General features: G+C 58.7%; 9 protein-coding genes across 9 annotated transcripts; 4 read left to right on the plus strand and 5 right to left on the minus strand.

Annotated features, from left to right (window-relative positions):
- Positions 1-334: 334 nt before the first annotated feature.
- Positions 335-2,362, minus strand: HRG_11076 (fungal zn(2)-Cys(6) binuclear cluster domain-containing protein; the record flags this gene model as incomplete). The annotated part of the gene is made up of 4 exons (XM_044869546.1): positions 335-610; positions 705-1,472; positions 1,535-2,242; positions 2,303-2,362. The coding sequence occupies 4 exons, from the start codon at positions 2,360-2,362 to the stop codon at positions 335-337; spliced, it is 1,812 nt and encodes a 603-aa protein (XP_044715497.1).
- A 2,519-nt stretch (positions 2,363-4,881) lies between these two features.
- Positions 4,882-9,280, minus strand: HRG_11077 (uncharacterized protein; the record flags this gene model as incomplete). The annotated part of the gene is made up of 12 exons (XM_044869547.1): positions 4,882-5,364; positions 5,434-5,642; positions 5,712-6,316; positions 6,374-6,516; positions 6,588-6,846; positions 6,906-7,009; positions 7,066-7,290; positions 7,356-7,427; positions 7,473-7,588; positions 7,642-8,107; positions 8,162-8,350; positions 8,405-9,280. The coding sequence occupies 12 exons, from the start codon at positions 9,278-9,280 to the stop codon at positions 4,882-4,884; spliced, it is 3,747 nt and encodes a 1,248-aa protein (XP_044715498.1).
- Positions 9,281-10,394: 1,114 nt separating this feature from the next.
- HRG_11078 (uncharacterized protein) lies at positions 10,395-11,608 on the minus strand (the record flags this gene model as incomplete). Its single annotated transcript, XM_044869548.1, has 2 exons — positions 10,395-11,358; positions 11,421-11,608. 2 exons carry the CDS (start codon positions 11,606-11,608, stop codon positions 10,395-10,397), a joined length of 1,152 nt encoding a protein of 383 aa, XP_044715499.1.
- A 721-nt stretch (positions 11,609-12,329) lies between these two features.
- HRG_11079 (DNA polymerase II large subunit-like protein) lies at positions 12,330-13,437 on the plus strand (the record flags this gene model as incomplete). Its single annotated transcript, XM_044869549.1, has 4 exons — positions 12,330-12,360; positions 12,436-12,965; positions 13,028-13,280; positions 13,355-13,437. 4 exons carry the CDS (start codon positions 12,330-12,332, stop codon positions 13,435-13,437), a joined length of 897 nt encoding a protein of 298 aa, XP_044715500.1.
- Positions 13,438-13,756: 319 nt separating this feature from the next.
- HRG_11080 (acetyltransferase (GNAT) family domain-containing protein) lies at positions 13,757-14,356 on the minus strand (the record flags this gene model as incomplete). The annotated part of the gene is made up of 2 exons (XM_044869550.1): positions 13,757-14,140; positions 14,204-14,356. The coding sequence occupies 2 exons, from the start codon at positions 14,354-14,356 to the stop codon at positions 13,757-13,759; spliced, it is 537 nt and encodes a 178-aa protein (XP_044715501.1).
- Positions 14,357-15,316: 960 nt separating this feature from the next.
- Positions 15,317-17,194, plus strand: HRG_11081 (lecithin:cholesterol acyltransferase domain-containing protein; the record flags this gene model as incomplete). The annotated part of the gene is made up of 1 exon (XM_044869551.1): positions 15,317-17,194. One exon carries the CDS (start codon positions 15,317-15,319, stop codon positions 17,192-17,194), a length of 1,878 nt encoding a protein of 625 aa, XP_044715502.1.
- Positions 17,195-17,853: 659 nt separating this feature from the next.
- HRG_11082 (LDB17 protein) lies at positions 17,854-19,477 on the plus strand (the record flags this gene model as incomplete). The annotated part of the gene is made up of 4 exons (XM_044869552.1): positions 17,854-17,911; positions 17,967-18,502; positions 18,557-19,108; positions 19,151-19,477. 4 exons carry the CDS (start codon positions 17,854-17,856, stop codon positions 19,475-19,477), a joined length of 1,473 nt encoding a protein of 490 aa, XP_044715503.1.
- Positions 19,478-21,628: 2,151 nt separating this feature from the next.
- On the plus strand, positions 21,629-24,515 carry HRG_11083 (phosphatidylinositol 4,5-bisphosphate-binding protein SLM1; the record flags this gene model as incomplete). Its single annotated transcript, XM_044869553.1, has 4 exons — positions 21,629-22,190; positions 22,262-22,749; positions 22,864-23,201; positions 23,282-24,515. The coding sequence occupies 4 exons, from the start codon at positions 21,629-21,631 to the stop codon at positions 24,513-24,515; spliced, it is 2,622 nt and encodes an 873-aa protein (XP_044715504.1).
- Positions 24,516-25,266: 751 nt separating this feature from the next.
- HRG_11084 (CDP-alcohol phosphatidyltransferase domain-containing protein) lies at positions 25,267-26,188 on the minus strand (the record flags this gene model as incomplete). The annotated part of the gene is made up of 4 exons (XM_044869554.1): positions 25,267-25,635; positions 25,713-25,906; positions 25,970-26,065; positions 26,125-26,188. The coding sequence occupies 4 exons, from the start codon at positions 26,186-26,188 to the stop codon at positions 25,267-25,269; spliced, it is 723 nt and encodes a 240-aa protein (XP_044715505.1).
- Positions 26,189-26,938: the final 750 nt, after the last annotated feature.

A 26,938-nucleotide genomic window follows, 5' to 3' on the forward strand; every position in this document is an offset into this window, starting at 1 on the left:
GCTTCCCCTACACTCCTCTGCCTGATATCGTCGTTGCCGTGCGGCTCAATAGAAGCCAGTACCGCCAATAACACGATTTGGTATTCCAACATGACTCCTCGCGTGCGTCCTACTGCCGTGAAAAATAGCAAACTGACCCTCGACCCGTGGCCCAAACTACGCCGTTCCCAAACCACCAATCGTAAAAGCCGCACAAACGCCCAGGCCTTGGAGACCAGTACGATACCTGGCATGGCCGAGGCCATTGAGCTTTCGGCTTCCCCGTAAGCTCGGGCGGTCGGTCGGTAAAGACCAGACCCTCGCCGAGCTCCGCACCTCGCCAGCAACTGACAGCTCATGTCGTCAGGTGCTGCAGCTGTAGCCACGTCTTGGCCGTCCACTCATCAACTTTGCCCGACGTACCCATGGCCTTGTTCACTAGCTCGGCCGTTTGGCGTTGCATCGTCTCCCTCTGCATCGCCTCGCGCTGCTGTATCGGATTCATGGAGAAGCCCGCCAACGGGGGCGCCATCTTTGCCGACAGTAGCTTCTCAAAATTCTGGGCCTGCGGATACGGGCTGGACACCAGGCCGTCCCTGCGGATGAGCATGGACGGCACCCGGACATTGATCTACCGAGAGACCGTCAGCTCGCGAAGACACGTCGCCGGTCGTGCCAACCGCCGAGAGACGCCGAGCGAAAGCGGGAAAAGGGGGCTTGCATACCGCGATCAGCATGTTTGCGTATCTGACACCCAGTTGGGACGCAATGAACTCGAGGCGGCCCTGCACCCAGATCCGTTGCGAGTCGGTAATGTAATCTTGCCCATAGATGCAGGCCAGAGGCCACGTCACAAAGTACCCACCCAGGCCTTTCTGGGCGTCTTCCTCGCCGCATGCAAAGGTCGAGAGATTGGCCCTTTCCAGGAGCTCTCTGCGCTTCGAGAACCAACCAAGCTGGTAAGGGATCGAGGCTATGATATCCGTGATGGCATTGGCACACGTCCGAGCAGCCGTCGCATACTCGGGCGTTGTCCGATAGTCCACCGGTGCCGAGGTCCAGGCGGCGCAACGTACAATGATGGACGCCAGCACGATGCGTGAGCATCGCATCATGTTCCAGACACTGGTAACCCATAGGTCTTGATAAGCGTCGACACGTCCCGGATACACCTCAGCCTTTGCGTAGTCTCCATTCGGGACACTGTCCTCCCACGCAACCGTCTTGAACTGGAAATACTCGGGCAGGTTCCTTGCCCAGTTTGCGCAGGCTAGATCGTGTGCCTGGCATCTCTTGATCATGGCAGCCACCTTATCCACATGGCCAGACGACCGTGTGGACATTGTGAGGAGTCGGTTCGCCTCGGCGCGGAACTCCCCTGTTACGATATTGAGTCGCTGACACTCGGAGGCGTGCTCATCCCTAACGGCGTCGTTGATCCACCAGTCGGCTCCCATGACCGGGCACTTTGACGTAGTGAGACTATGTATGATCTGGGGCCGCGTCAGTGACGCGGTTTCGTGCCATTCTTCAACGGATGAGGGGCACAGCTGACCATCTGGGTCCGGACGGCGATGAACATGGCCAGGCCAATCTTTGTGCGCAACTGCTTGCGGCCTCGAGCCTTGGCAAGCTGAACAGCCCCTTCAATGTGAGAGCCCCAGGCCAGCATGCCCACGTGCTTGGCCGTGATGTTCTCAAAGAGACCCAAGAGCAGGACCGAGGCCAGCGTGGCGTCCTGTTTTGCGACCTCGGGGTCGCGCAGTGCGGAAGATGTGGCGGATAGCGCCTTTGTATACTTTCCCAGGGCCTCCTTTTCGAAATCATTGCCTGTGCCGACACGATTATTGAGGGAAGCCAGGGCACAGGCGTCGAAGGCATACTTGAAATGCTGGGGGATGTCGTCTATTTTCATGAGCGGCATGACAAAGTCTAAGAAGCCTCGGACGCTTCCCTGGTGCGGAACAAGGACAAAGTTGGAGATGAAGTGGCACGCCGCCTGGTCTTCGACGGGCACTTGCGGTGTGGCGTGGATGATGCTCATGTCGGTCGAGGAAGCTGGAGACGAGGATGACGCGGAGCTCTCGCAGGGATCGGCATCCTTGACGTACTTTTGCGCCATGGGCTTCTTGTTGGCCTTTCTGGCCCGCCTTTCCGTTGCTTGAGTCTCGTTGCGGAAAACCAAGTCGAACTCGTCCTTGTAGCCCGGACACGTCCTTCGGCTTTTGGTGCACTGGTTGCATATGGGTTTGGTTTCATCGCACTGCAAGTTGTAAGCGCATCCGCCCTGCCTCTGCTGGTCAAAAGGCCTTGGGATCGCTACCTTTATCCGACGTGTTCTGCACATCTGGCAGCCCCTGGAGGGCTTGCCGCAGTAAACCATGGTGGTCAGAGCGAGGGCCGGCGATGGGCCGGGCTTGAGGATGATGAGCTGCAGACCTGTTCTGTTTCAAACAGGAACTGATTCAGCCAAAGACGGGAGCGGTAGGAGGAGGCGCAAGTCCGCCTCGAGGGCCTCGACAATGGGCGGTGACCCGGAGACGAGGGTGAAGCGGCGGGAGAGGGCAAGTCGGCTCGTTTCGGAGATGGCGAGCCAAGACGAGCAAGGCTCTCGGCTCGAGACAAAGCAATGGAGCATGAATGGGCCAAGCGGGATGGTTTGGCCGAGCCAGCCAGAGGTCGTGATGCAAGGGAGGACAGCCGAAGAGGGAGCGTACGGGATGGGACGAAGGCAGCGTCACACACCAGTCGAACTGGGGTGCACGATGGCGTAACAGCGACAACCAGCAGCTGAGCTCAGTGACAGGCGAGAAGATGGCCTAGCGACCGGACGTTGCGCGACGCGGGGGGGGCGAGGAAGGCAGTTTGGCTTCCGCAAGACGAGACGCGAGAGGGAAGAAGGCAATCGAGGTCCTGTAGGTGAGGCACGCAGTTGTCGATGGGCGGACGTATGATACCTGACGTTATATGAATCAGTCGCCAAGAACAACAAACGGCGGGCCTGTCTCGGCGAGCAAGCGAGGCTGTGTCAGCGGATAGGGCCTGCCGGTCGGCCTGGGTGAATGAGCAAACGCGCTAACAGGCGGATGCAGGGCGTCATGGCGTTTACGATGCAAGGCATCGGTATATACGGAGTAGGTATAACTAGGTATAGGTATAGTATGTATAGTATGTATGTATACCAAGTAATACAGTACAGATATTGTGTCAGGTCCATCCACATCCATCCACATTCATCCACATCCATCCATCCACCAACACGTGCGACGGCACCATACGGAGCCGGCGTGACTGGCCGTGAGCCAAAGACAGGCAGGGGCCGGGATTCGTTGGCCCTTTTCATCGGGTGCTGCTTCGGCAGGCAGCACGCGAGTGTGGAGTGTAGAGTGTAGAGTGTAGAGTGTAGAGTGTACGGAGTGTACTATACTCGGTACCCTAAGAGCCTTGTACATACATGTTATACATGTTGCATCCATGCCCAGGTAGTAGGATGCCGTCGTGCGAGGCAGCGAAATGGTCTGTCAGTTAATAATATTGGTCGCCGAAAGATGATGTTGGAGGTCGAGCGAGGTCAAGGGCGCGCACGGTGTACGGGCCCCTGAGCGCTGCACAGTGCCAAGTGTCTCTCCCCTGTCCAGGCAGGTACTGTAACTCGGCATCCGCACTGACAGGTCCGCTAACGACGACCTGCGGCAGGGGTCCGTTCCAACTGGCGGGGGAGAAACCGGGGGTGGTGGGGCGGCCTTTAGCGAGGGAACGCCTCGCAACTACGGCACGTACTTGGCACAACTGCCGGCGGAGCCAAGGTAGGTAAGTAGGTAAGTTACTTACCCAGCAAACTACGAACACTACACTGACCACCAGCAAAATAGGGGCACCCCCAGTGGAGGTGTTATTGGTAATTATGGTTTATAAGTCTTTATCCTGCTGACAACTACCTACCTTAGGTACTGTGCCCTGTACCCCTACCTTACCTACCTTAACCTACTATACCAGAACATTGGTACATGCCTCAAGATGCAAATACTCCCTCTCGGCCGTGCCCTTTTACTTCCTTAGGGCTTCATATCCTGACAACTCGTACGTATAGTCCAGATAAGAGCCGTTACGTCCGTCTACCGCCCCTCCCCCCCCTTCTTCGAACCGAACCGATCATGACCCGACAGCCCCTGGACATCCCTCGAGGCGGCGGCTGCACCAATCGGACATTTCAACAACTTCCCACCACCCATCGTTGCACTGCCCTGCCAGAAGACACGGCGAGAATGGAAGACTCACCAAGTCCACCTGCTCCGTCGGCGCGTGCTTGCAAGCTAAGCTATTGCCCCGAATGTCTTGAAGCTACCCTGCCGGCTTGTTCCCCTGGCTCGGATCCAGGGTCCGTGGCCCCATGTCTTACCTTCCGGCCACTGTCAACATAAATGCGACTTTACAGAGCAGCTGGCTCTAGATACAAGAGAATGGGCCGTCTATACCTGCCTCTTCACGTTCGCTCCGCCCACCTCTCATGCCCGTGAGCTAGCGGAAGTCTCCCCGTCCGGTGTGAGGACGACTTCAGCCCCAGCCTCTACGTGGCCCAGCATCCATCGTCCTCCAATCATTGCTCTTTTGATCATTTCCTTCTATCAGTCCACCCACCAAGCCGTGGCCATCCTCCTTTCCTGGTGCGCCCCTCTCCAAAGCTTCCGCATTCCCAAACCACCGTCGTCTTCAGACTTCCCGGCTCTATCTCGAACCTGCCCAGTGCAGGGCAGGAGAGCATGAGCAAAGCTCGGTACTGCGTCATGTACATCTTTGCTGCAACCAGAAAATACCAAGACGACGAGAAAAGAGGACGGCGACTCGAGCTTCCCGCTGAGCCTTCCACTCCTCTGGCCATCTGGCGTCATCTCTCTGACACCGTTAGCTCTCAAACAGACTCGACACGCCTTCGAGAGCGTCCGGCGTAACGCCACGGGGCCCCGCGACACCAGGCGCAGACGGCATCGGCTCGCTCATGAATCCCTGCGCCATTTTGCTTCGCGTCTGTCTCTTGCCACGAGGCGCGTTGCCGAATCCCGTGCTCTTGGCTAGCTTCCCCATCTCCGATACACTCACCCCCTTGAGGTCCTTGAGCAGATCGAGAACAATAGCCCTCTGCTGGCGCGTATGCGAACCCGGCTTCCCCATGTAAGCTCCAAGCCGTTCCAGCTCCTCTGCCTCGACGTTGGGCAGCGATAGTAGCACGTTCCGAGGCGTCGTTGTTGAGGGCCCATAGTAGACCAGGATGGCTGCAATCAGCGACGCCAGTTCCTTCTGCACTTCGACAAAGTACGGCTCGTGCAAAGACGTTACGCAAGCCTTGAGCACGTCCGAAGAAATGTATTCTCGGATCGCCGACGCGAGCTCCGCAGGCACTGTCGATAGCCCGCCTCGCCCGTCCACACCACCCTGGCTCGATCTTGCCTGATCGACGTGAAATTCGGGCACGAGAGAGACGAACAGGCGAAGCGTCATGCCACAACAGCGTGTGTCCCTCATCCGTATGCCGTGCGTGCAAAAGACGAGCAGGGGCTCGACAATCTCCTGACGGGAAAGGCAAAACTTCCTCAGCGACGGAAAGGTAGAGCTGCCATTTCCATTGCCGTCATCTTTCTCGGCGCGAGACTTCAAGGTCGGTGGATCTGAGGAGATATTCAGCCGCCGCTCCTGTTTCAGGGTGCTGGTAGGACGGGTCAAGGGGGAGCACTTACTTGACTTGGTAGGGTCGAGAAAGTCTGCCACCATCAAGACAGCAGTGTAGGTGACTTGGCGCAAGATACTCTCCGCCTTCATCTCCTCTCTTAGCTCCGCCTCTCCATCTGCTGCCATGTTCTGCTGCTGCTCCATCTTCTCCCACTCCCCGTTGATTTTGGCGTCCATCTGCCGAAAGCACGATGCCATGAGCTCCGGCAGGAAGCGCTCCCGGTGATCGACTGGACAGTCGTCCACCAAGTACCTGACAAGGTTGAGCAGGTTGCTCTGCTGATGAGTCGAGAGCCATATGGAATCGGCGAACAAGGCATTGGACAGTGGCCCAGACAAGCCTTCGAAGCCGTAAAACTGCTGGTCGAGTTTACTCATGCAGTAGACAACCGCATAAGCCGTTTCTCTAACAAAACGAACCGAGCCGCGGATTGTCGAGGCCAAGCCCTCAATTGTCATCTTCTTGTCCACCACGCGGGCATAGAAGTCGTCTTTGCTCCCTTCTGATATTCCCGCCTGCCAGAAGCGGTCGCTCAAAATCCTGCCCACCATCGGCCGCATCTCTCCGGGTAGGCCCAGCCAGTTCTCCGGGTTGTGCGTTGCGTGGGCAAATCTGTCGTTCATTAACTTAGCCCGAGCAGAAGCAGGCCCAGACGCTGGGCGCACGTACCTCAGATACTCCAGCAAGTCGGCCAATATATTCGAGAATCCTTCCTGCCACAAAGCATACGAGGCCTGGAATGCCGGCGAAGCCTTGTCCAGCCGTTCTACGGAGAAGGCGAGGAACGACTTCGTAGGTCGTAAAGGCAAGGCCTGAGGTGTATGTCAGTGACTGAGCATGCATTCCGAGGTACGGAGAAGGGCATGCAGGGTTCTCTGCTCACCTTCACACGTTCTTCAAGCTCGCTCTGTAGCGCAAGACCCTCAGCGTCGAGCTCAGCAGCGCCCCAGTCCGGGATCTCGTGTGCCTTGCGGCTGGCCAAGTATGCCTGAGCCCTGTCCAGGCCCAGAAACTGGCAAAAGTTTGAATATGAGTTAAGCGATGCCCTAACGTTGTCGGTTTGCCACTGAGCCTTGACCGGGTCCACAAACTCGGACAGCTTCTGTATCTTTGTCTGCGTGTCGAGGCTGCCGGCTCGATGTCTGAGGCCAGAGTTAGCGATCAACTGTTCCATTTTGCACGCGCCAAAAGGGCTCCATACATGATGATGAAGAGAAAGCTCCTGTACGCGAGGGACCGCTTCTCGTCCAGGGCTCCCGATGCCATCATCTCACCGACGCGTCTTTCGATGTGCTCATATACGCCCTGGGTGGATTGATTAGCCAGATGAAGGAGCGATGCTGGGGAGGGATGCTCCTCACAAGGAGGTGATCGGGCATTTCAGCCGCCAGCCGCTGGAGCTCAATCATGCTCTCCCCTTGCAAGTCCTTCACAGCATCGTTGAACGGGCGGTACTGGGGCTCTAGAGCCGGCCAGGTCATGAGGATGTGTTCCAGGACCTTGAGCATGAAGTCCTTGTTCTTGTTCAGGGCTGTTGTCGAGAAATAAACGAGCAATTGCAGTCTCCTTTTGCGAATCATCGGGTCCTGCAGCGTGCATGCGGGTCAGCGTGAGGCAAACATCTCGGTTGCTCGGCAAACCCAAGCCTTACATCAAAGCTCATCTGGAGGAGCTTGTCGCACCACGCCTCAAGGATCCCCTCCACCTCGGCAGCTTGCTGTTCCTGGGCGAGGTCAGTCTTTGTCTAAGAGGCTATCGCGTCACCTACGTTGTCTTTCTGGTGATATCTCTTCCACCTCATATACCCTTTTAACGCCGCTTCAATTAGAGTAAGTTGCGAGTCGACTCGCAGGGCGGGCATGGAGTGTTTGGAGTAATTTTGCTCTTGTTTCGTTAGCCGCTGTCAGGACGATTGCCGGAAACGCGAGGCTGCCTACTGCTAAAGGGTGGTTGCCCGTCATAGAGCTTCTGAAGGGTATACTCGGTACCGCCGAGTATGTGTTTGAGGGCATCCACGAGTTTGAGCTGGACAATTAACTCAACGACCTGACAGCTGTATCTCCGGTAGTTGCCCAGGAATGCATGACGTTCCGGCATCGTGTCAGTGTCTTCCATAAGGAAGAGATAGGTGGTATCGGCGGTGTCGTCGGGCACGTTTTCATAACGAACCAGTCTGGAGCTGCAGATGTCTAGCAACGGGCCAACCGTCTGATTGACGAGGTCGCTATTCCCAACATTTCTGTGCCCAAGGAGTCTGGTCCAAGTCACGAGGACAGGGATGGATACCATGAGACTCGGGCTCTGAACCACCTGTACCAAAAGCTGCAGGAACTCGGCGCTGGCCGCGTCGGGAGGGACCTTGGAGAACTTGCGTTCAAAGTAGTCACCGAGGGACGAGAGCATCTGAGGAAGCGTCAGCGTGTACGAAGCAGGTTCGCAGCCGTGAAGATCGCATACCTCAGACAGTTTCTTGACGATCTGATACCTGTCCTCATCAATGTCTGCGGGGTCCACCACTGCCCACTCAAAGAGCCCCTTGCACAGTTGGACGGAGGCGCCGCTGTACATGGGGGCTACGAGCTGCAGGAACTCTTCGTCATTGAAGTTCGCCCGGCCGTAGAGAGAGTGAAGGGCTTCCAAGGCCGCCTAGCAAGTCGTGTCAATAGAAGCCGAGCTCGTCCCGGAGATGCAGCGCGTTACCTTTTGAACATCAATGTGAGGTGAAGCCAAGCCGGCGGTCATGACAGTGACGCATTGCGCAGCGGCTATGGCTTTTGGTATGGCCCACGGCATGAGTGATAGGAGGACCGAAAAGCCCTTGATGGTGCAGGTCTTGACCTCGTCATTATCCTTGGCATGGGCGTTGATGCAATAGCCGAGAAATTCCGAGATGCGGCTGAGCCATCCCTCATGGCCATGCCGCACATCCGGGCCAGGCTGGCGATTCGGGAAGGACTCGGTCAAGACGGCCGCGGGAGTGAAGATTTCGACGCACGCCTTACTAAGAACGCCTTCTCTCATCGCGACGACCGAGTCGTCCCCAGCAAAGACCTCGTCGGACAGAGTCTCGAGAACGAACATGACAAGCTCCTTGTGGGCGGCCGAGTCCTGCACCTGCCATAGCTGGACGAGCATGGCATCCATGTCCATCCACTCGGCTCCCCAGCACCGCTTTGCCACCTCGACCCAGAGCTGGGCCGTCTTATTCCTGAGATAGGCTGGATCCTCGCGCGAGATGGCCTGGCTAAGCTCCAGCACCCAACCTCGCAGAGCGGCAGCCTGCTCTTGGCTGTACGTGGACCAGCTGTATCGTATTGCGTGCTCGAGGAGGGACAGGGCGTAGTGGCGAACAACGGGAGGACGAGTCTTGTCGGAGGCCAGCCTATACCCCTGGAAGGGCGCCTCGGGGACGTCCTTGACTTCTTCCAAGAACGACTGGGCCTGCCTGCGAGAATCGTTTCCCGATGAAGGGCTGTGCACCACCTCGAGAGCCTCGTGCATTTTCAACAGCATGTCCACAACTCCTCCGTTGCTCGAGGTGCCCTCGGGAGGCAGGGCGCCTCCGTTGACAGCCATGACCTGTGCGCCAAAACCGAGAGGGCCAGATGACGGGAGGGAGTTGCGGCTCGAAAGGGAGACGACGTAAGCGGGAGCCTCGTGGCGGCGGCAGGCAGACGACCTCGAATGTCTTCAGAGCGGGAGAAACCTTGGTCAAGACATGAGCCACCGCGTGGAGAGAGGAGGCCAGAGGATGCCAGAGGGTAGCAGGTCTCGCAATGTCGGGCGAGAGTCGACGTGCAGGCGGCGGGACGATATTTAGCGGCGGGAGCGAGTTGCGAGGAGGTTGCTGTGCGAACCGGGTGGCGACGAGAAGAAGAGTTCGGAGGATGTGCCGACGAGTGTTGAGTCAGTACTACTGAGAGTCGATATTGGGGGGGACCAGGACAAGCAAAAAGGAGCAAAAAAAGACAAGACGGCGAGCTTGAGATTTGTTATCGAAGAGGCGAGCAGCCTTGTTTAGAGTGGAAGCAATAATTAGTTAGACGTATACCAGGAACAGCCGGGTGCAGGCTGGAAAGGACTACCATGTGTCTTCAGGTCCTGTGTACTTGAATTCTCACCTGATCTCGAAGCAGGCTCAGGTGCTGGGTTACAGCGATTAGAACAGACACCTTGTAGAAGGTACGGAGTAGGTACGGATGCTGTAATGGTAGCTCCAGCAGCGGGTACAGTGGGTGTACGGTGGGCCGCTGCTCGACGTACAGGGGTTGAGGTGCTGTCCGCCGCCAACTGCTGTGCCCATTTCCCTCCGCCGCCCCTCACTGCTCGAGCACCAACGGTCTGGAATCTGTGCGTGGGTACTACCTACCTAGTACCAAGTACCTACCTGGGCACTACCTGGATTTGAGAGCAGCTCAATCAATCAATCTCTCGTTGAAGTTGGCATCAACCACTTGAAGCCATGGGATAATTAAAGCATCTCCGAAAACATGAAGATTGCAAATGTGCCTTCAAGGCCTGGATGCTCGAAAGCTGGCCACCCTTTGATTTGCAGTCCATTGGCCAGCGCCAGAGCTGTAGACTCGTTTGCAACCTCCAATCCTGAGGCCGAGCTAGAAAATACAAGACATGAGGTCTTGACTTTTCAACGACATGACGACGGCGTTTGTAATCTGATCAATGATAGCCCTCACCCGCGATGCTCCCACAAGCACAGCAACTTGTCGTAGAAGCTCGTTGACACGCATCGGAGGGCCTCGCCGTCCGCCGCCGCCACGCAGTCCGAGGCATAGTTCATGCTCTTGTGCTCCTCGAACCGCGCTACAATCGTGCAGGACCAATGCAAGCCATCTGTCTCGCTCGCCAGCTCCACCAGTCTAGCCCCTGCGTGCATGCAAGAGGCCAGGATCCGGACTCGCCATTGACCGTCGCCTCGGAGCCGCGCGTCGACCAGGCCCAGCCGCCAGACGCCCCCCCCAAGGTTCTTTTCGCACACGAGGCGCATCCGCCTTGTCCCGTGCGACTGATCGAGGTCGTGGATGGCAAAGACGCGAAAATGGTCATCGTAACTGCCTGTGACTACCAGCCGGCCGCCGTCTGCGGCATGGAGAGAAAGGGGCAGAATCGCCGTGACTCCGGCATCGTGATGGCCCTTGACAGTCACGGGCCCGTAGGGTATCTCGAGCCTTGCGGAAGACGAGGTGTATCGCAGCGAGGAATCATCTCCACCGCAATAGACCGTCAAGGACTGCCCGTCGGCGTCCAATGCGGTTGCTGTCGTCGGAGGCGACCAAGCAACGGACCAAGCCTCTAGCGAATTCCGAATGTCGAGGTCGGTGAATCCCCGGATCGTCCAGTCTTGGCCCAAGTGGAGTAATCTGGCGAGTCCATTGGAAGTTGTTACTGCAATCACGTCTCTGAGAACAGGGTGCCAGCTGCATTGCAGGAACAGGACGTCATCTGCCAGATCTCGACACCTGCTCGTGGCGAGGTGGCGCAGTGGCGCCGTCGAGTTAAGAGAGGGATCCAGACAGAAGATGGCCAGCGTCCCTGTGCTGGACACGACGGCCAGGATGCCCGGATGGTCGCGTTGCCGCGGGTGGAAGCGCAGATCCAAGAGAGCAGATGGCTGGAGAACAGTCTGAACCTCGATGCTGGCAGGCGCCCGAGTCAGTAACGTGAGCGTGAGTTGCTGCCGCGGCGACGAAAGACTCACGGCTGATGGCCGTCGATGCGGAAGACGATCAAACTACCGTCCCGGCCCTGGGGAGCCCCGGCGGCAGCGTCTTGTTGATGGAGGTTGTACGTGCCCACCAGGAAGTAGGCCGAGTTGGAGGGAGAGAATTGCAGGCAGCTCGGGGGCAGCTCCAGCGTCAGGGACGCCTTGGACACGAGCGTGTCCATGGCCAAGCACAGCGCCCAGCGATGCTCTTCAGAGGCCTCACGAGAAACGACGCGTGGTGGGGCTCTTGAGCATACCGTGCCCCGTACACTGTATGCAGATCTTCCACACCGGCACTCCGCATCCGCAGCAGTCTTTCACGAGCCGGAGTCGCGCGGATCGGGCTGGCTCTGTTTTCTTTTCGTCTCCCGGACCCGGTCCCGGTCCTGGTCGACGCCCATGCACGGGGAACGGGTACAAGTGATTGGCGGCTGGAGGCGGCGGGCACCCGCTACGAGGACCGTGCCATGTTCTGACATGCCTTGTTGAAGCCTCACAGACTCGCACAAACGCGGTCTTGGCGGCTCGCACAAAGCACGGTACGCGGTTCCCATTTGCCGCCCTTGTCGACGGCGACGGCGGAATCCTCGAGGACCAAGTAAGTACAAGCTTGACCAAGGATCCAAAGTCTTTTGCTGGCCGTATGCCTCTTGTGGCAGCTGGCCTCACTCACGTGTTGCGGCCTGGCATCTCAAAATCATCCACTGCCAAAGCAGCCAGCCAACGCTCGTGCATCCGGCACTCAAGTTCTCAACCGTCGTGTCGCGTGGCAGTTGCGGCTCTCTGTGCGACTTCGGCCGCTTCTCCTGTCGAATCACAACCCCAGCCGCTGCTTCCTTTTGCCCCGCCACGACGAGTCTCCGTTTCACTGTGCAACGACCCTGCTCTTCCCGCACGCAAACCATGATGGACCTTGACGATTCGGATTTTTATGGTACGCATGTCACGCAACTTTGCCCCCCCTTCTTCTCCAAGGAGACAAGAACACTTCTTAGCTAAGCGACTACAGGCGAAGAGGACCTGAAGCAACATCTTGATCATCGGGTTGACGACTTCAACGTCGACCAGTGGGCTCGTGCCCAGAGCATCAACCCCGGACATCCGCAGCCGCAGACAAACTTCGCCGAACACGCTGCCCGCCTTCACAATCCGTATGCCGGCGTGTCCTACGCATGGCAGTTGACTGAGACGGTCGACGACTTCTTGGCCCGGCTGCCTCCGGCCACGACCGTCCAGGGCGAAACCCTTCCCTGGATATTTATCTGCAACCCGTACATACCACGGCTCCAGAGGCGCCACAGCGATGGCGGCTGCCTCAAGGCAAACGAGGACGAGGCTCCGGTCGAGGAGAACAGTCAGCTACAGATGGTAGTCCAAGGCGGCATGGAGAGGCTCGAGCTCGTGTCGAACTTGCGAGAAAGGATGGAGCAGGTAGGCAAAAGCCAGACGGTCATCAGAAAGGAGATGATCAAGGAGGCGAAGCAAGCTACACTGGATATTTTGAACCTGGCCCACGCAGCAAAGGTTGGCACGGGCAAGGTGCGTGTGCCCCGCGGCCCCCAACGCACCGCCTCGCCTGGTTGACAGCCGCCCTTGTGCAGTGGCTGTTGTTTTGCCAGCCTGCAGACGTCAACGAGATCTGGGAGCTGGTGGCAAAGGCTACTGCCAACAACGAGCTCGGCATTGCCGCCAAAGTCGCCCCGCGCTCGCCGGACCAGGACCAGAGAAAAGACCGCCTCGTCTGCGTCTACACGGCCGACTTCCACGACAAGGCCGACGTTGGCCGCGTTCTGCAGAGACTGAGGGAGCTGAGGCTGGTGGAGTCCAGGGCTCGGCCCATCTACTACAAGCCAGGTGAGTCACCCATAGTTAGCTCGCGTTGGGGGACAGGGGCCAGGCCGAGGGATGCAGCTCACCGACAGCGCCAGATATTTTCACGTACATTGGCATTTCCCAGGGAAATCCCTGGGGCCTCAGCGCCTCCATCTATACTTCCCGAGATGTCTTTTGATGGGGGTGATGATGGGTATTCTGAAATCAACTCATCGTGACCGTCGCCAGACTCGTCGCCGTTTGCACCAGTGCCTATGTCAAGCAACTTGTTTTTCCACAGGTGAAAGCGAACAATGAGGGCTGTGACCGACCAGAAGGTCTAGGAGGGATATACGCGACCAAGAGGTGGGCGCTATTCAGATAAAAATGAAGAAAAGAAATCCCAAGGGGTGCGAGTCCCAACGCCTGTATCCAATGCTGCTCCATTCAATGCCGCCTTTAATGACGCTTAAAACGAGAGAATTTGAGAGTTGACGAGAGAAAAAGAGACGATGAATTCAGAGGATTGCTTGGTCGTCGAAAGAATCGGGACTGGCGTCCGGGTCCGGAGCTTTCAGCGGGAGAACGAGCCGGTAGGCACTGTTGCCGTTGAGATAGTACCGATGCAGCTTCTTGGATCGCAGGAAGCCAAGCCGCTGGTAGAGCCGCATGGCCGGGAGGTTGGTCTCTTCTGTCTCCAGGACAATCTCATCGGCGTTGCGCTTGGCCATGGCCTCGATGGCCTTCTTGACCAGGTCAGTGGCGACGCCGTGGCCGCGGAAGGGAGAGGCGACGGCGAGCATGGCGATGTAGCCGCGGCGCGTGGGCGGAGAGTGGGATGAGTGAATCTCTAGTTTGCAGACAATGACGCCGATGAGCGACGAGTCGGCCGGGTCAAGGGCCTGAGAGAACGTGCAAGTGTCAAAGGTGGTGGAGCAAGTCAGGATGCCAGAGAAGGGACGTACCATGAAGCAGAGATGAGCCCATTGGCAGAGGAAATATCGATAGACGTAGATGCTGTAAGGCTCACTCAGGTCCTTGGAGATGAGGGAGCGGATGGCGGGGAGATACTGCGACTCCAGCTCATGCTCGTACTGGATGTATCGCAACGGGACCATGACGGCGATTGGGGAAGAGGCCGGACAGATCGAGATGATGTTGGACTGGGCTTGAATGAGTCGCCTGCCAGACACCCAGGACCGCTTTTACTGGCGCCGGCGCTTGCTCATGCAGAGCTGCAGACCGAGATTGTGTTGTGCAACCGCGAAGATGGCCCAGTAGGTTGAGTGTAAGCGAGAACGGCGTCGAGGATGACTGAGCAGGCGGGTTGGCGGCCGTTGGACGAAGGGCAGCACAAAGGCGGCTGTCAGGTTTATTTTAGGGCTGGGCGGAGGAATGGAGGTGCAGCGGCTCCAAGTACAGGTACATGACAATCACATGTGAATTTCGGTCACGCAAGGCTTGCCGCCGCAATGTGAGGGAGGATTCGAGGAATGCAGGCAACGTCTCCCCAGTCCAGGTAAAAGTACCTCGAGCTCCGACACTCGCAGAGCTCCCGATCTGGAGTCTCGTGTCCGGGGATGAGAAAGTACCATTTATCTACGGCGCTGTAGTCTGTACCTCGACGCACAAGGCCGAGGCCGAGACGGCGATGACGGGTGTTTTATCGAGATAAGACAGGTAAGTTACCTGGCTTAAACCGCACGGTGCCTGCACGTGCAATTCCGGCAAGAGCCTCCCACGTCACGTCCTGCGGTAGGCCCCGCTGGACTTGTGTTAGTTAAAGTCGCGGCCGAATGCGGCATTACAACTCCAATCATCATCCTTTGCTCGTGATTGCCCGTCGCTACAAAGCCCTGTTGCCCCTGCTCTTCCCCTTCCCCCCCGTCCTCCTCCTTTGCCGTCGCAGAGAGCTTCTCCAGTCTTAGGCATATCGTGCCGTCCCCTCCACACCTCATCCGTCTCGCTCTCCGTGCCTGTCACCTCTCCCAAAGCGACTCTCTACCGGCCTCGCCGGCCTGGCGCGCCGCCGACACAGACAGATCCAAAAGACAAGGCACAAAAGGGCCGGCCGCGCCATGGCCACCTCGTTGCGACGCCGATTCCCGCCAGAGACACCGCCTGTCCCAGACGACGACGACGACGCGCCCGCCCGCGACGAGAGCCCGGCGGTGCAGCCGACGGCCCATGTCCACGTTGTCGAGCACGTCACAAAGACACGCAAGCGCCGGACCACGCTCATCTTCCTCCTCGGCAGCATCTGCGGCCTCGTGGTCGCCGGCTTCTTCGCAAAGAACAATGACCTCATCGTCTTCCCCGAGCTCGGCGACCTCACTATGGACAGCATCTTCGACGTCCTGCCGGCCGGCCTCGTGCGCGACATGCGGGATCTCGTCCAAGGCGAGCGCCAAGTGACCGACTCGTACGACTCCTTCTCCGTTGGACTCAAGGCCCGCGCCGAGGGCCTGGATGCCCACCACCCCATGATCATGATCCCCGGCGTCATCTCCACCGGCCTCGAGTCGTGGGGAACGGCAAACATCTCGAGGCAATACTTCAGGAAGCGGCTTTGGGGCAGCTGGACCATGATGAGAGCTCTCGTCCTCGACAAGGAGACGTGGAAGAGGCACATCATGCTCGACAGACGCACCGGCCTCGATCCGCCCATGGTCAAGCTGCGCGCCGCCCAGGGCTTCGACGCCACCGACTTCTTCATCACCGGCTACTGGATCTGGAACAAGATCTTTGAGAACTTGGCCACCATTGGCTACGACCCCACAAACTCCTTCACGGCCGCCTACGATTGGCGCCTGTCGTATCCCAACCTCGAGGTGCGCGACCAGTACTTTTCCCGCCTCAAGTCCTACATTGAGACAGCCATCGCCTTTGACGGTAGGAAGGTGGTGCTGGCCTCGCACAGCATGGGTAGCCAGGTTGTCTTTTACTTTTTCCACTGGGTCCAGTCGGAAAAGGGCGGCCGCGGCGGCGAGGACTGGGTGGACCGCCACGTCGACTCATGGATCAACATCAGCGGCTGCATGCTCGGGGCCGTCAAGGGCCTCACGGCCGTCCTGTCGGGCGAGATGCGCGACACGGCCCAGCTCAACGCCTTTGCCATATACGGCCTAGAAAAGTTCCTGAGCAAGGAGGAGCGCGCCGACATCTTCCGGGCCATGCCGGGCATCTCATCCATGCTCCCGCTCGGAGGCAACGCCGTCTGGGGAGACTTGGACTGGGCGCCAGACGACCAGCCCGGCCAGCCACTCTCGTACGGCTCTCTGCTCAACTTCAAGGTCGGCTCCAACTGGACGACTCCGGCCAAGAACCTGACCGTCGACGACTCCCTCGCCTATCTCTTCGACACAACCGAGGGTTGGTACCAGAAGCAGATAAAGGGCAGCTATTCTCACGGCGTGGCGCATACCGCGGCCGAGGTGGAGGCCAACGAACAAGACCCCAGGAAGTGGATCAACCCGCTCGAGACGAAGCTTCCCAAAGCGCCGAACCTCAAGATTTACTGCTTCTACGGCGTCGGCAAGCCCACAGAGCGGGCCTACTTCTACCGAGCCCCGGACCAGCCCGCGACGACCAACCTAAACATCACCATCGACACAGGCCTCACCGAAGGAACGGTTGATCGGGGCGTGATACTGGGCGAGGGAGACGGCACCGTCAACCTGCTGAGCACGGGCTACATGTGCAACCGCGGATGGCACATGAAGCGGTACAACCCCGGGGGGTCCAAGATTGTCGTGGTGGAGATGCCCCATGAGCCAGAACGCTTCAACCCGCGAGGCGGACCCAACACGGCCGACCACGTCGACATTCTCGGCAGGCAGCACCTCAACGAGCTTGTGCTGAGGGTGGCGGCAGGCAAGGGCGACACGATTACGGACTACGTGACGAGCAACATCCGCGAGTATGCGGCCAAGGTCAAGGTTTACGACGACGAGTAGGAGGCCAAATGTCGGCGACTCGTCGGGACTCTCTCGGTTGCATTGGCGGCGGTTGTTGGTTTTCTCTTGCTTGATTCCTGCTTCTGTCTTGCGGTGGGGCGGGAGGCGGGCCGTGGGTTTCCCATGGGGGTTCTGGCGTTTGATTTTGGAGGATCCTGTGTTGGCGGCGCTGGTGCATAGAGCTGATGGTTATACCCTCGGACAAGGAGTGACGGGATGGGACTTTGACGATGGGCATCCTCGGTGTAGTCCTGAGAGTGCGCTAAATTTGCTCTGCGTCGTAGGCAACTGCTGCCTGTCGTCATAAAATGACTTTGTATTTTTGGCGCTCCGAGACCCCTGCCTGCCATGTCCCGGTGGCACTGCGGCACTGCCACTGTGCCAGTGCCAGCCGAGCTCGGCGGGTGCTGTAATAGTCAGTCACCACCCCGGACCACTGCCCCCACATCCGTCTAGCCTCCGGTTCCCCTAAACGCTTCCCCCCCCGGGAGCCTGAGTCGCGACCAACTTCCACCGTTGACTTCAAACCACAGGCCAGCAGCCTTTGTCCATACATTGCCAGCCTCGCCCGCCGTGCTTTCTTCCCGTCGGCCTCCTTGTACCCGCCACCGGAGGCCCGATGAAGTCGCCGCCGCACCCCCGGGAAGCCACAAGCAGCCATGGCCGACTTCGATGAGGAGGCCTTCTCCGCCGACGACTCGAGGCGACTGTGGGCAGGTATGTCGTCGGCTTGGATAGAGACTGCAGTTTCGAGCTGACATGGCCCCCACAGAAGTCGGCGAATGCCTGTCGACCGAATGCCAAAGCCACGAGTCCATCGACGATGCGCTGCGCGAATGGCTGGACCTGACGACTAGGATATGCCATGGGAGCCCCGACGCTCAAGACGACGTCACGAGCTGTGCCCACATGCTGCTCGAGAGCCAGCTCTTCGACGCCAACAAAGACTATATCCGCACCCAAATCATCCACAGCCTTCTCCAGGAGGACGACGCAGGCCCGCTGCACGCCATCGCTTGTCTGCTGTTTCTCGACGGCCGTCACGACGAGTCGGCTTTTCCGCGCATGGTTGACGAGGCCTGCTTCTCTCGCCTGCTGGAACTCATCAACGCGCACCGCGCCGACAACGACCCGCGCCTGCATCGACTGCTGTTGCAGCTCATGTACGAGATGTCGCGGATAGAACGATTGAAGGTCGACGACCTGATGCTCGTCGACGACGGCTTTATCCACCATCTGTTCGGTGCCATAGAGGGCATGTCCGACGACGTACAGGACCCCTACCACTACCCCACGATACGAGTCCTGGTGAGTGTCCCGCGCAGCGCACCCGGCCTCGCCCCGGATGCTGACCAGCGGTAGCTCGTCCTCAACGAGCAATACATGTTGGCGTCGACCGACTCGGCCGCCGATGACGGTCCTCGTCCGGCCCAACTGACAAACCGCATCGTCAAGTGTCTGAGCCTCCACGGACCCCTGTTTCGTACGTTCGGGGAGAACATCATCCTGCTCCTGAACCGCGAGACCGAGACGTCCCTTCAGCTTCTGATATTGAAGCTTCTCTATCTGCTGTTCACCACCAAAACCACATACGAGTACTTTTATACAAACGATTTGCAGGTGCTCCTAGACGTCATCATCCGCAATCTAATGGACCTGCCAGACGAGAAGATGTCGCTGCGGCATACCTACCTCAGGGTCATGTATCCGCTACTGGCCCATACGCAGCTCAACCAATCGCCGCATTACAAACGGGACGAGGTGCTTCGGGTACTGAGAATCCTGCGCGGCTCGCACAATGCCCACTTCGCCCCGGCCGACGAGACGACGCTGCGCTTGGTGGACCGAGTAGCCAAGGTTCAGTGGCTCGCGGGGGAGTCGAGCGAGGACAAGGAGTCATCCGGACAGGCCGAGGTGGCACGCAAGATACTCGGCATCAGCCTGTCGCCGTCACAGTGCGCAAGTAGCGTGAGCGTCGGCGACGTGGCGGGCGTAAGGGAGAGGCCGGGCGTCCAGACACCAAGTCGGCATGGAGGCGACTCTGGGGCAAAGGACGCTGTCGATACGCCGTCGCAGGAGGAAGTCGTGGCCGCAGTCAAGACTAAGAAGCCCCTACCGGCCGTGCCAAGGCATCGGCACGGCACTCGGGTCACACAGCCGCCAACGGAGAGGCACGTCAACGGGAGCGGCAAGAAGATACCCCCGAAAGCGCCGCCGCCGCGGCGAATCGGCAGGGTCAAGACGATTGATCAGCCACCCCCCGGGCCGACGATGCCAGAGTGAGGGCGAGGGGGAGAACAGAAACGGGGAACTCCCATTAGATGCGTCATCGAGTCTAAAGTCGGCCCCGAGGCGCGGGCCCAAAGTGCCAGGCGACGAGCATGGAGCTATCGAGTTCCGCCTGCGAGTCATGCTCCGGAGACTATGAAGAAGGATGACTGGGCCATTCCACATAGGGCTCCTGGAAAGAAGGCGCCAAAGCGAGCGTGATGCCGGACTGGGCGGCACGGCACCAGCTACTACCTGCATACCCCTTGTTGGGCTCGATCAATTATGAGACCAAGGGACTTATCCGAGAGGCAGGGAGGGATATGCCGATGCAAGCGAGTGGGCTCACAAGGCAGGGTGCCTGCGGGCCTGCGGGGACTGCTGGTTATGTCCAGCTGTTGAGTCTCGATGGCTAGTAGATGCAAATAGCTGCATGAGCCGCTGTAGCAGTGGCTGTTAACACGATAAGTCATGCCCTATGTGTTTTATCCCAAGTCTGCTTGTGTTTCAGACAGAGGGGTGAAGCGGCCTGCATTGTTTCGTCAGCGACCCGGCCGGCCTCGACGCCGAGATGCTCCGAAGGCACTTGGCGTCGGCAACACCGGAGGGACGGACCCTCGGCAGGTACAGGGACTTGGCAGCCACAGGCCAAAGGGATTCGGCAGGTTCGGCAGGTTCCGGGCGGGACACCAAGTGCCGAACCCCGACCGTTGGCACTCAGCGTTCACCGGACGAGACGGGTCTTTGGTTCCTGGAGATTGTGCTTCGTTCGGCCTGGGGCACGTCCGTCTCTTGGTCTGTCTGGGCCTGGTGGCGGAGGCCGGTATACATAGATATCGGCCGCGCACTGTGCGGAGGGCGTCTTTGGTCATGATAGCTAATGTACGGATTGTGCAAAGGGCACAGTGCAAGCACCCAACCTGGTCATTTGCCGGCTTGGCACTTTATTATTAGCGACGAGTCGCGGACGGGTTGACCATGGGAGCTGAAGTTTCCCCCACACGACTCAGCTGGGCCTAGAGAGCCGTGACGTCACGACAGCTCGCGTCCGAGCACAATCGGGGCCGCCGGCACTTGGAGCGGGCGGGACCTCGGCAGAGGCATCTGACCATGGTGCCATGTTTGCGCCTCGAGTGTGTCAATGGACATGTCTGGTCAATGGTAGGCAGCAGGTTTGCCATGTTGGAGGTGATTGCACGGGCGGGGCACACAAGCTGCGTGTTGTGACCAACAAATGAGAGAGAAGGATTGTGAGAGAAGATAGATGTACGAATATAAAGGCGGGCGTCATTGTGAGGTACCAACTGGGTGCGTTTTGGGCCTCGAGGGATGATGCAGTGTCGATGGAAGAGGTCTTGGCATGCTCATTCATCCAATGCACAATCGACAGTCGCATGGGGCAGGGTCCCGTCTGAATGGCGCCAAAGTATCTCCGTACCTACCCGCTACATTACCTACCTAGGTACCTAGGCTGGTAGGTGCCTAAGGTAGTACACACGAGTCCCCTGAAGGCGCGCACTTGGAATGAGAGCGTCTCTCGAGGTCGATCCAAATATCAAGATGCAAGTGGCAGCCAAAATACATGCCTTGATAGTTACATTCGTACCCCGATCGAGGAGAAAGCGGGAGCAACGGTCGACAAAGTGCTGTCCGTGGTTGCGAATGCAACTCTCAGGTACTTTGACGGTACGAGTGTTTTCCTAGGTACTGTACCTAGGTACCTAGCTCTCTGGCTTGGCATCATCGTCATCCCGCCAGAGACGCTTGCTCGCTCCTGCGAAGGGCGCCTTCTGGTTCCACGTATCGAGCTCGGTACCTCTTGCCCGCCTCCCCAACTGCCAAGTACGGATGGATAGTACGTATACACTTCCCCTCTCTGAGTCTGTGAGTCTCTGCGCCTCTCTCTCCTGTGTGTGTGTTTGTGTGTGTGTGTGTGTATGTATGTATGTGTTTGTCTCTCCCTCCGCAGCTCTGCTTCTGCTTCTCTCCCCATCTCGCTCGCACTAGAGGGGCCTCCCTCCACCGTCTCTGTCGCCGAAGCCATCGTCGGGCGCAGAAACCTCGGTGTGTGGTTGGTTCGTGCACTCACCTAATTGGGTAAGAGAGAAAGAAAAGGAAAAAGAAGCACAACAAATCCATTTCGTGGAGGCGGCCACCGCCGTCATCATGGATCCCCAGCTCCACCCGCCGCCTTCGCGTCATACCCCACCCCAATCCAACTCGGACCGCATCTCCCTCGACCAGCCGCATCTCCAACAACATCATCAACGTCATCAGCCCGACATCGCCTACCCGCCCGCCTCTCCTCCCCCTCAGCAGCATCTACAGCCGCCGCCGTCCCTGGATTCCAACAGCCATCTCACCGCCGCTGTCGGCAAATTCACCGAGGAGTGGGACGCCACCCAGCGCGGCAGCTCCATCATTGACGGCCCTGCCACCGCCTCCAGGCCAGCAGCCGACATGCAGCGCTCCAATTCCATACACAGCTACTCCGCCGGCGACGACCAGCAGCTGGCCCTCGCCAGGGGCAATACCCTTAAAAAGAAGGCATCGATGCGCCGCACCGGCAGCATGCGCCGCAGCAGCAGCCGTCGCAGCAACAGAGCCGGCAGCGTCCGCAGCCTCGCCCTCCAATCCTCGTCGGATCCCGACGATGCATCGAGCGCCTTCTACTGCCCCGTTCCCACCTCCGGCACCCCGACGGACGTGCTTGCCGGTCGATTCCAGAGTAGGTCACGCACTCCCATTATTATCCCCAGCCCCCCGTCATTTCGCGAGTTGACCTTCCCTGGCAAAAAGCATGGAGAAAGATCCTTAAGGACCTCATCGCCTACTTTCGCGAGATTCAATCCCACTACGAGCACCGTTCAAAGTCCCTTGTCAAGCTCGCAAACGTCGCAAACAACATCTCCACCCCTCCCAGCTTCCTCAAGACGGCCGGCCTCGACGATGCCCTGCAGTTCTTGCGCAACTACAACACCGCCGCCATCCAAGAGGCCAACAAGGCCAAGGAGATTGAGGAGGACGTCATCCTGGCCCTCACCGGCCTGCGCAGTGACCTCCAGCAAAAGATCAAGGAGATCAAGCACCTCTCCGGCGATTTCAAGAACTCGGTGGATCGCGAAATGGATAGCACACGCAAGGCCGTCAAGACGCTCGCCGACGCTCTTGAGAAGAACGAGGTCGATTCTGCCTCCACCACTGGCAAGCAGGATCCCTACCTGCTGCGTCTGGCCGTAGATCGCCAGGTCGAGCGCCAAGTTGACGAGGAGAACTATCTTCACCAGGTTAGTCTCACTCCCGCGCCCCGAAAGCCGCCGAAAGCCGCCTCCCTCGCACATTCCTCCTTCCGCCACCGCTGCGCCCACATATGGCTGTCTGGTATCTAACTGTAGCCCCAGGCCTACCTCAATCTCGAAGGCTCGGGCCGCGAGCTCGAGTCCATTGTGGTTGGCGAAATTCAAAAGGCCTACAATGCCTACACCGGAATTCTGAAGCGCGAGGCAGACAACGCTTACAACGTCATCGAGGAGCTGCGTGACGGGCCCATAGCCATGCCCAAGGACCAGGAATGGATTCACTTTGTGACCCACGACGATCAGATCGTCGACCCCACCATCCCCATGCGGTCCCCAGAACAGATTCATTATCCTGGCCAGGATCATGTCTCCGCCCAGGAGATTCGCGCCGGGCTCCTGGAGCGCAAGAGCAAATATCTCAAGAGCTACACAGCAGGCTGGTTCGTACTCTTCCCCGTTCAGGCCGAGTGGCTCTCGCGCAAGGGCATTATTCGCTGACTCTAGCACTCCAATTTCTCAGGTACGTGCTTTCGACCACACATCTGCACGAGTTCAAGTCGGCAGACAAGGCCCAGGCACCCGTCATGTCGCTCTATCTTCCGGAGCAAAAGCTGGGGTCGCACTCGACGGAGGGAGGGTCATCTAACAAGTTTGTCCTCAAGGGTCGCCAAACGGGCACGATGCACCGAGGACACACCTGGGTATTCCGAGCCGAAAGCCACGATACCATGATGGCCTGGTACGAGGACATCAAGGCCCTGACGGAGAAAACGCCCGAGGAACGCAGCCAGTTTGTGCGCACTCACTCCCGAAGCATGAGCCAGTCCTCTCGGCGGTCGGCCAGCAGCGACGGCATGGTCGACGAGGACGACGAAGAGCCATTCTCGGCCAGCCAGATGGATGTCGCCCCGGAGCCACGACCAGAGCCCGCGTCCCGGAGGCCCGAACCAGGTGGGCGGTTTCCGTCAGACATTCAAGTCAACGCGCAGCGAGGCTTACAGGCCGCTCAATCACCCTCTAGTGTAAGCTCTGGTCGCCAAGAGTACCCGCTGGATGCCCGAGCGATGGCCGCCTCCGGAGTCGCGCCGGCCGCCGCCTATGCGGTCGAAAGCCACGGACAGCAGGACCGCAGCCGTGATCAGGATGCCCATATGGGATATGGTGGAACCGCACTGACTCCCATGGACGAGATGCCATCACAGGCAGCCATCGCTAGCCAAGAGGCATACAACGACGGCGTCAACCCATACACGAGCGAGCCCGCTCACCAATACCCCCAGGCGCAGCAAGCTAGCGGCTACTTTGCTGCTCCCATCGTCGCGTCCCAGGCTCGTTACGAGCCGAGTGAGAAAGCAGCGACGGCTGGGCGTAGCAACCCGGGCTACGCCCAAGAATGTAGAGAGGTGGATGACGAAGTTGAGGCTTACGAGAGGCGCCAGAACGGCCAGAACGGCCACGGCCCGTTTGACTTGAACGGCGTCAGCTACGTCAATGGTGGAATCGAAGGCGAGAACCAAAGAGTTGTTGGCATGACGGCTGGCAGCATCCCCAGGTCTGAGACGCACCAAGAACTAGCACTGCAATCGGTGCCCGAGGCCAAGACGGTCGATCACGTGGTGCAAGGCGACACTTCGTTGACGGACAAGCCCACGCCGCAGCGGCCGACGGAGACGAGGGCGGACAGCGTGGCCACGCTCTCGAACCTGCCTATGCCTGGCAAGTACCCCAAGGGGAGCGGGGCCACCTCGCCTTGAGGCGCGGATGTGGTCGTTTTGGATAATCCTTTTGCTGCTCAGCCCCTGGATGGGACGCTGGGCATGCACTCGAGGCTCCTCGTTTTTTCTGCTGTCTCCTTGCGTCACCGTGTACGAACGGAGCCTTGTCTCTTTTCCCTTGTCCCCTACGTCATCTGCTTCTCTTTGTTCTCTTTGCTGACAACAGCGCTTCTTTATTTTGTGTTTGGTATGTCGTGGAGGGAAAGTAGGCTGCCTGCGGGCGCCGCAGGCGGTTGTTTGTACCGCAGTTGGAGGCTGGTTCGATGTCGAGTTTCTTTAGGGATGGATACCTGGCTGTGCTTCCTCGTTCAGTAGTCAATCTCATTTCACTTTCCGTGGCTACTTGCAAGATGACATTGTGCCAGGGCTCGCAGGGTAACGGTCGGTTCATAGCAGGGTATCATGTTCAATTCCGGTTACGGTGAGCTGCGTAAAATCGTGTTATGTCCGCCGACCAGGTCCTCATCTCGAGTCCAAGTAGAAAGGGAAACCCCCGAGCACAACGCCCGCCTGACCGATGCAGCCTGCCTGCGCCTGTGTATCTCATGCACGCCTCTCTACCAAGACCCGGCCGTGACGCCGCGGCGTCGACGGGCGTCTCGTCATATGTGCGCTTGCGAGTCGGGGGGGTGTCAGCCAACGACTCGGGCCGCCTCAGTGCGCCCGGATCCGCCGTGTCCTCCGACTCCCTGCCTGCCGCCCGGAGTGGGCGCAGACGTCTTGAGAGCTCTCACGGCTTTGGGATGCGGATGGTCTTGCTCGTCATGAGGCACCCGTGCAGCATAAACATGAGCACCACGGGGTGAAACTCAAAGGCCGAGCCCTGGAACCACGCGCCAAAGGGCAGGTCATTCAAGATCCAGCCGCTGTAGACCCAGTATGCCATGATTGCATCGACGCCGAGGGACGTGGGGATGGGGGTGCCCTCGAAGTACTTGCTCTTGCCGGTGGCGTCCTTGGGAAGTACCGAGACGGTCACGTTGAAGCGGGCCAGGCGGGTGAGGCCGCAGAGGACGAAGAAGGCGAGACCAACCGTGTCGAGGCGGGAGCGTAGGCCGAGGGTAAAGGCGACCATGGCCGGGGCGACACCAAACGAGATCTGCGGGGAGGGAGCCTGTTAGCTTCGATAGCGGAGGGGGGTGCGGCTGCAAAGGCCATGGGGGATGAGGGCCATACCAAGTCGGCGAGAGAGTCGAGTTCCTGTCCCATGAGACTGCTCTTGTTCCTCCAACGGGCGACCTTGCCGTCGAAGAAGTCGAAGAACAGGCCAAAGGGCAGGAAGGCGAGCGCCAGCCAGACATTATCGAGGGTCTTTGGGTCGCCAAGGCAGTACCGCAGCGACGAGAAGATGGACATGACGCCACAGAAGCCTAGGCGAAAAGGCATGGCGTTAGCAGACGGCACGGCACGATGCAGCGGCGAGGCGGACGTACCATTCATGAGGGTGATTAAATCGGCCAGGTGCATGGCGCGTACGAGAGAAAAGTGGCCAACGTCGGCCGAGAGCAGCGTCTTTTGCTTGTCCATAGCTAAGTCTTGTCAGCCATGAAGCAGTTGGAGAGGAGTGCCTGTTGAGGAGCAGACTGACCGGGCTGCTGGGCGACGGGGGTGTCCTTGGAGCTGGTAGCCATGGCGCTGCTTCTCCTCGACATGGTTTCTCAGGGGGAGGAGGGCTGACGGCTGTGATGGCGGGTGTTGGAGATGGGGGATGGTGGAGTTGAGGGGGGCTGGCTTGAGGGAGCGAAGGGTTTGGGAGGAGCTGCTGTATGGGCTCTCAGACTCTTGGAGCAAGGCGGTGACGAATGACGGAGGGGATGATTGATTGTCTTGATGCATGTACCGGGTACCTTGACGGGATTCCGGTACTTCGGTACTTCGGTACCTGGGTATATGGGTACATGGGTACGCGACCTGCTGAATAAGCAGATGCTGGTATAATTACGACGCCAAAACTTTGAAAGTCTCTTATACCTGGGCATTACACTTTTTCCTCCTTTATGCCCCAGGTAACCAGCCGTCATCGGCGGCACAATGAATGATCTACCCAAAACAACGACTGTACACATTCGCGAGCCTGGGCGGGAGCACCTGGGTATCAAACCGGCCAGGTTAATTGCCTGAAGCAAGTCGAGGTTAGTCGCCGGGGGGCCAGTAGAAGCGTCGAAAAACGCACCTCGAAACCAACATTGGCACGCAACCAACCTTCCCTGGGGCACTGACGACTTCATGTCCTTTGACTGGGAGTCTGTAATCTTCTGGCATTCCTTGACGGCACAGCCGACATGCGTCGTGTCTTTCCAGACGACCTGAGCAAAGTGCCCGACGATCTCGGCGCGCTCTGTGCGTCAATCTGGCCCTTGGTTTTCTTGCCATAGTATTTCTGGAAGACCTTCTCTTCACTG

The sequence above is a fragment of the Hirsutella rhossiliensis genome (genome assembly GCF_020360975.1).
Source record: "Hirsutella rhossiliensis strain HR02 chromosome Unknown scaffold00018, whole genome shotgun sequence".
NCBI lineage: Eukaryota > Fungi > Ascomycota > Sordariomycetes > Hypocreales > Ophiocordycipitaceae > Hirsutella > Hirsutella rhossiliensis.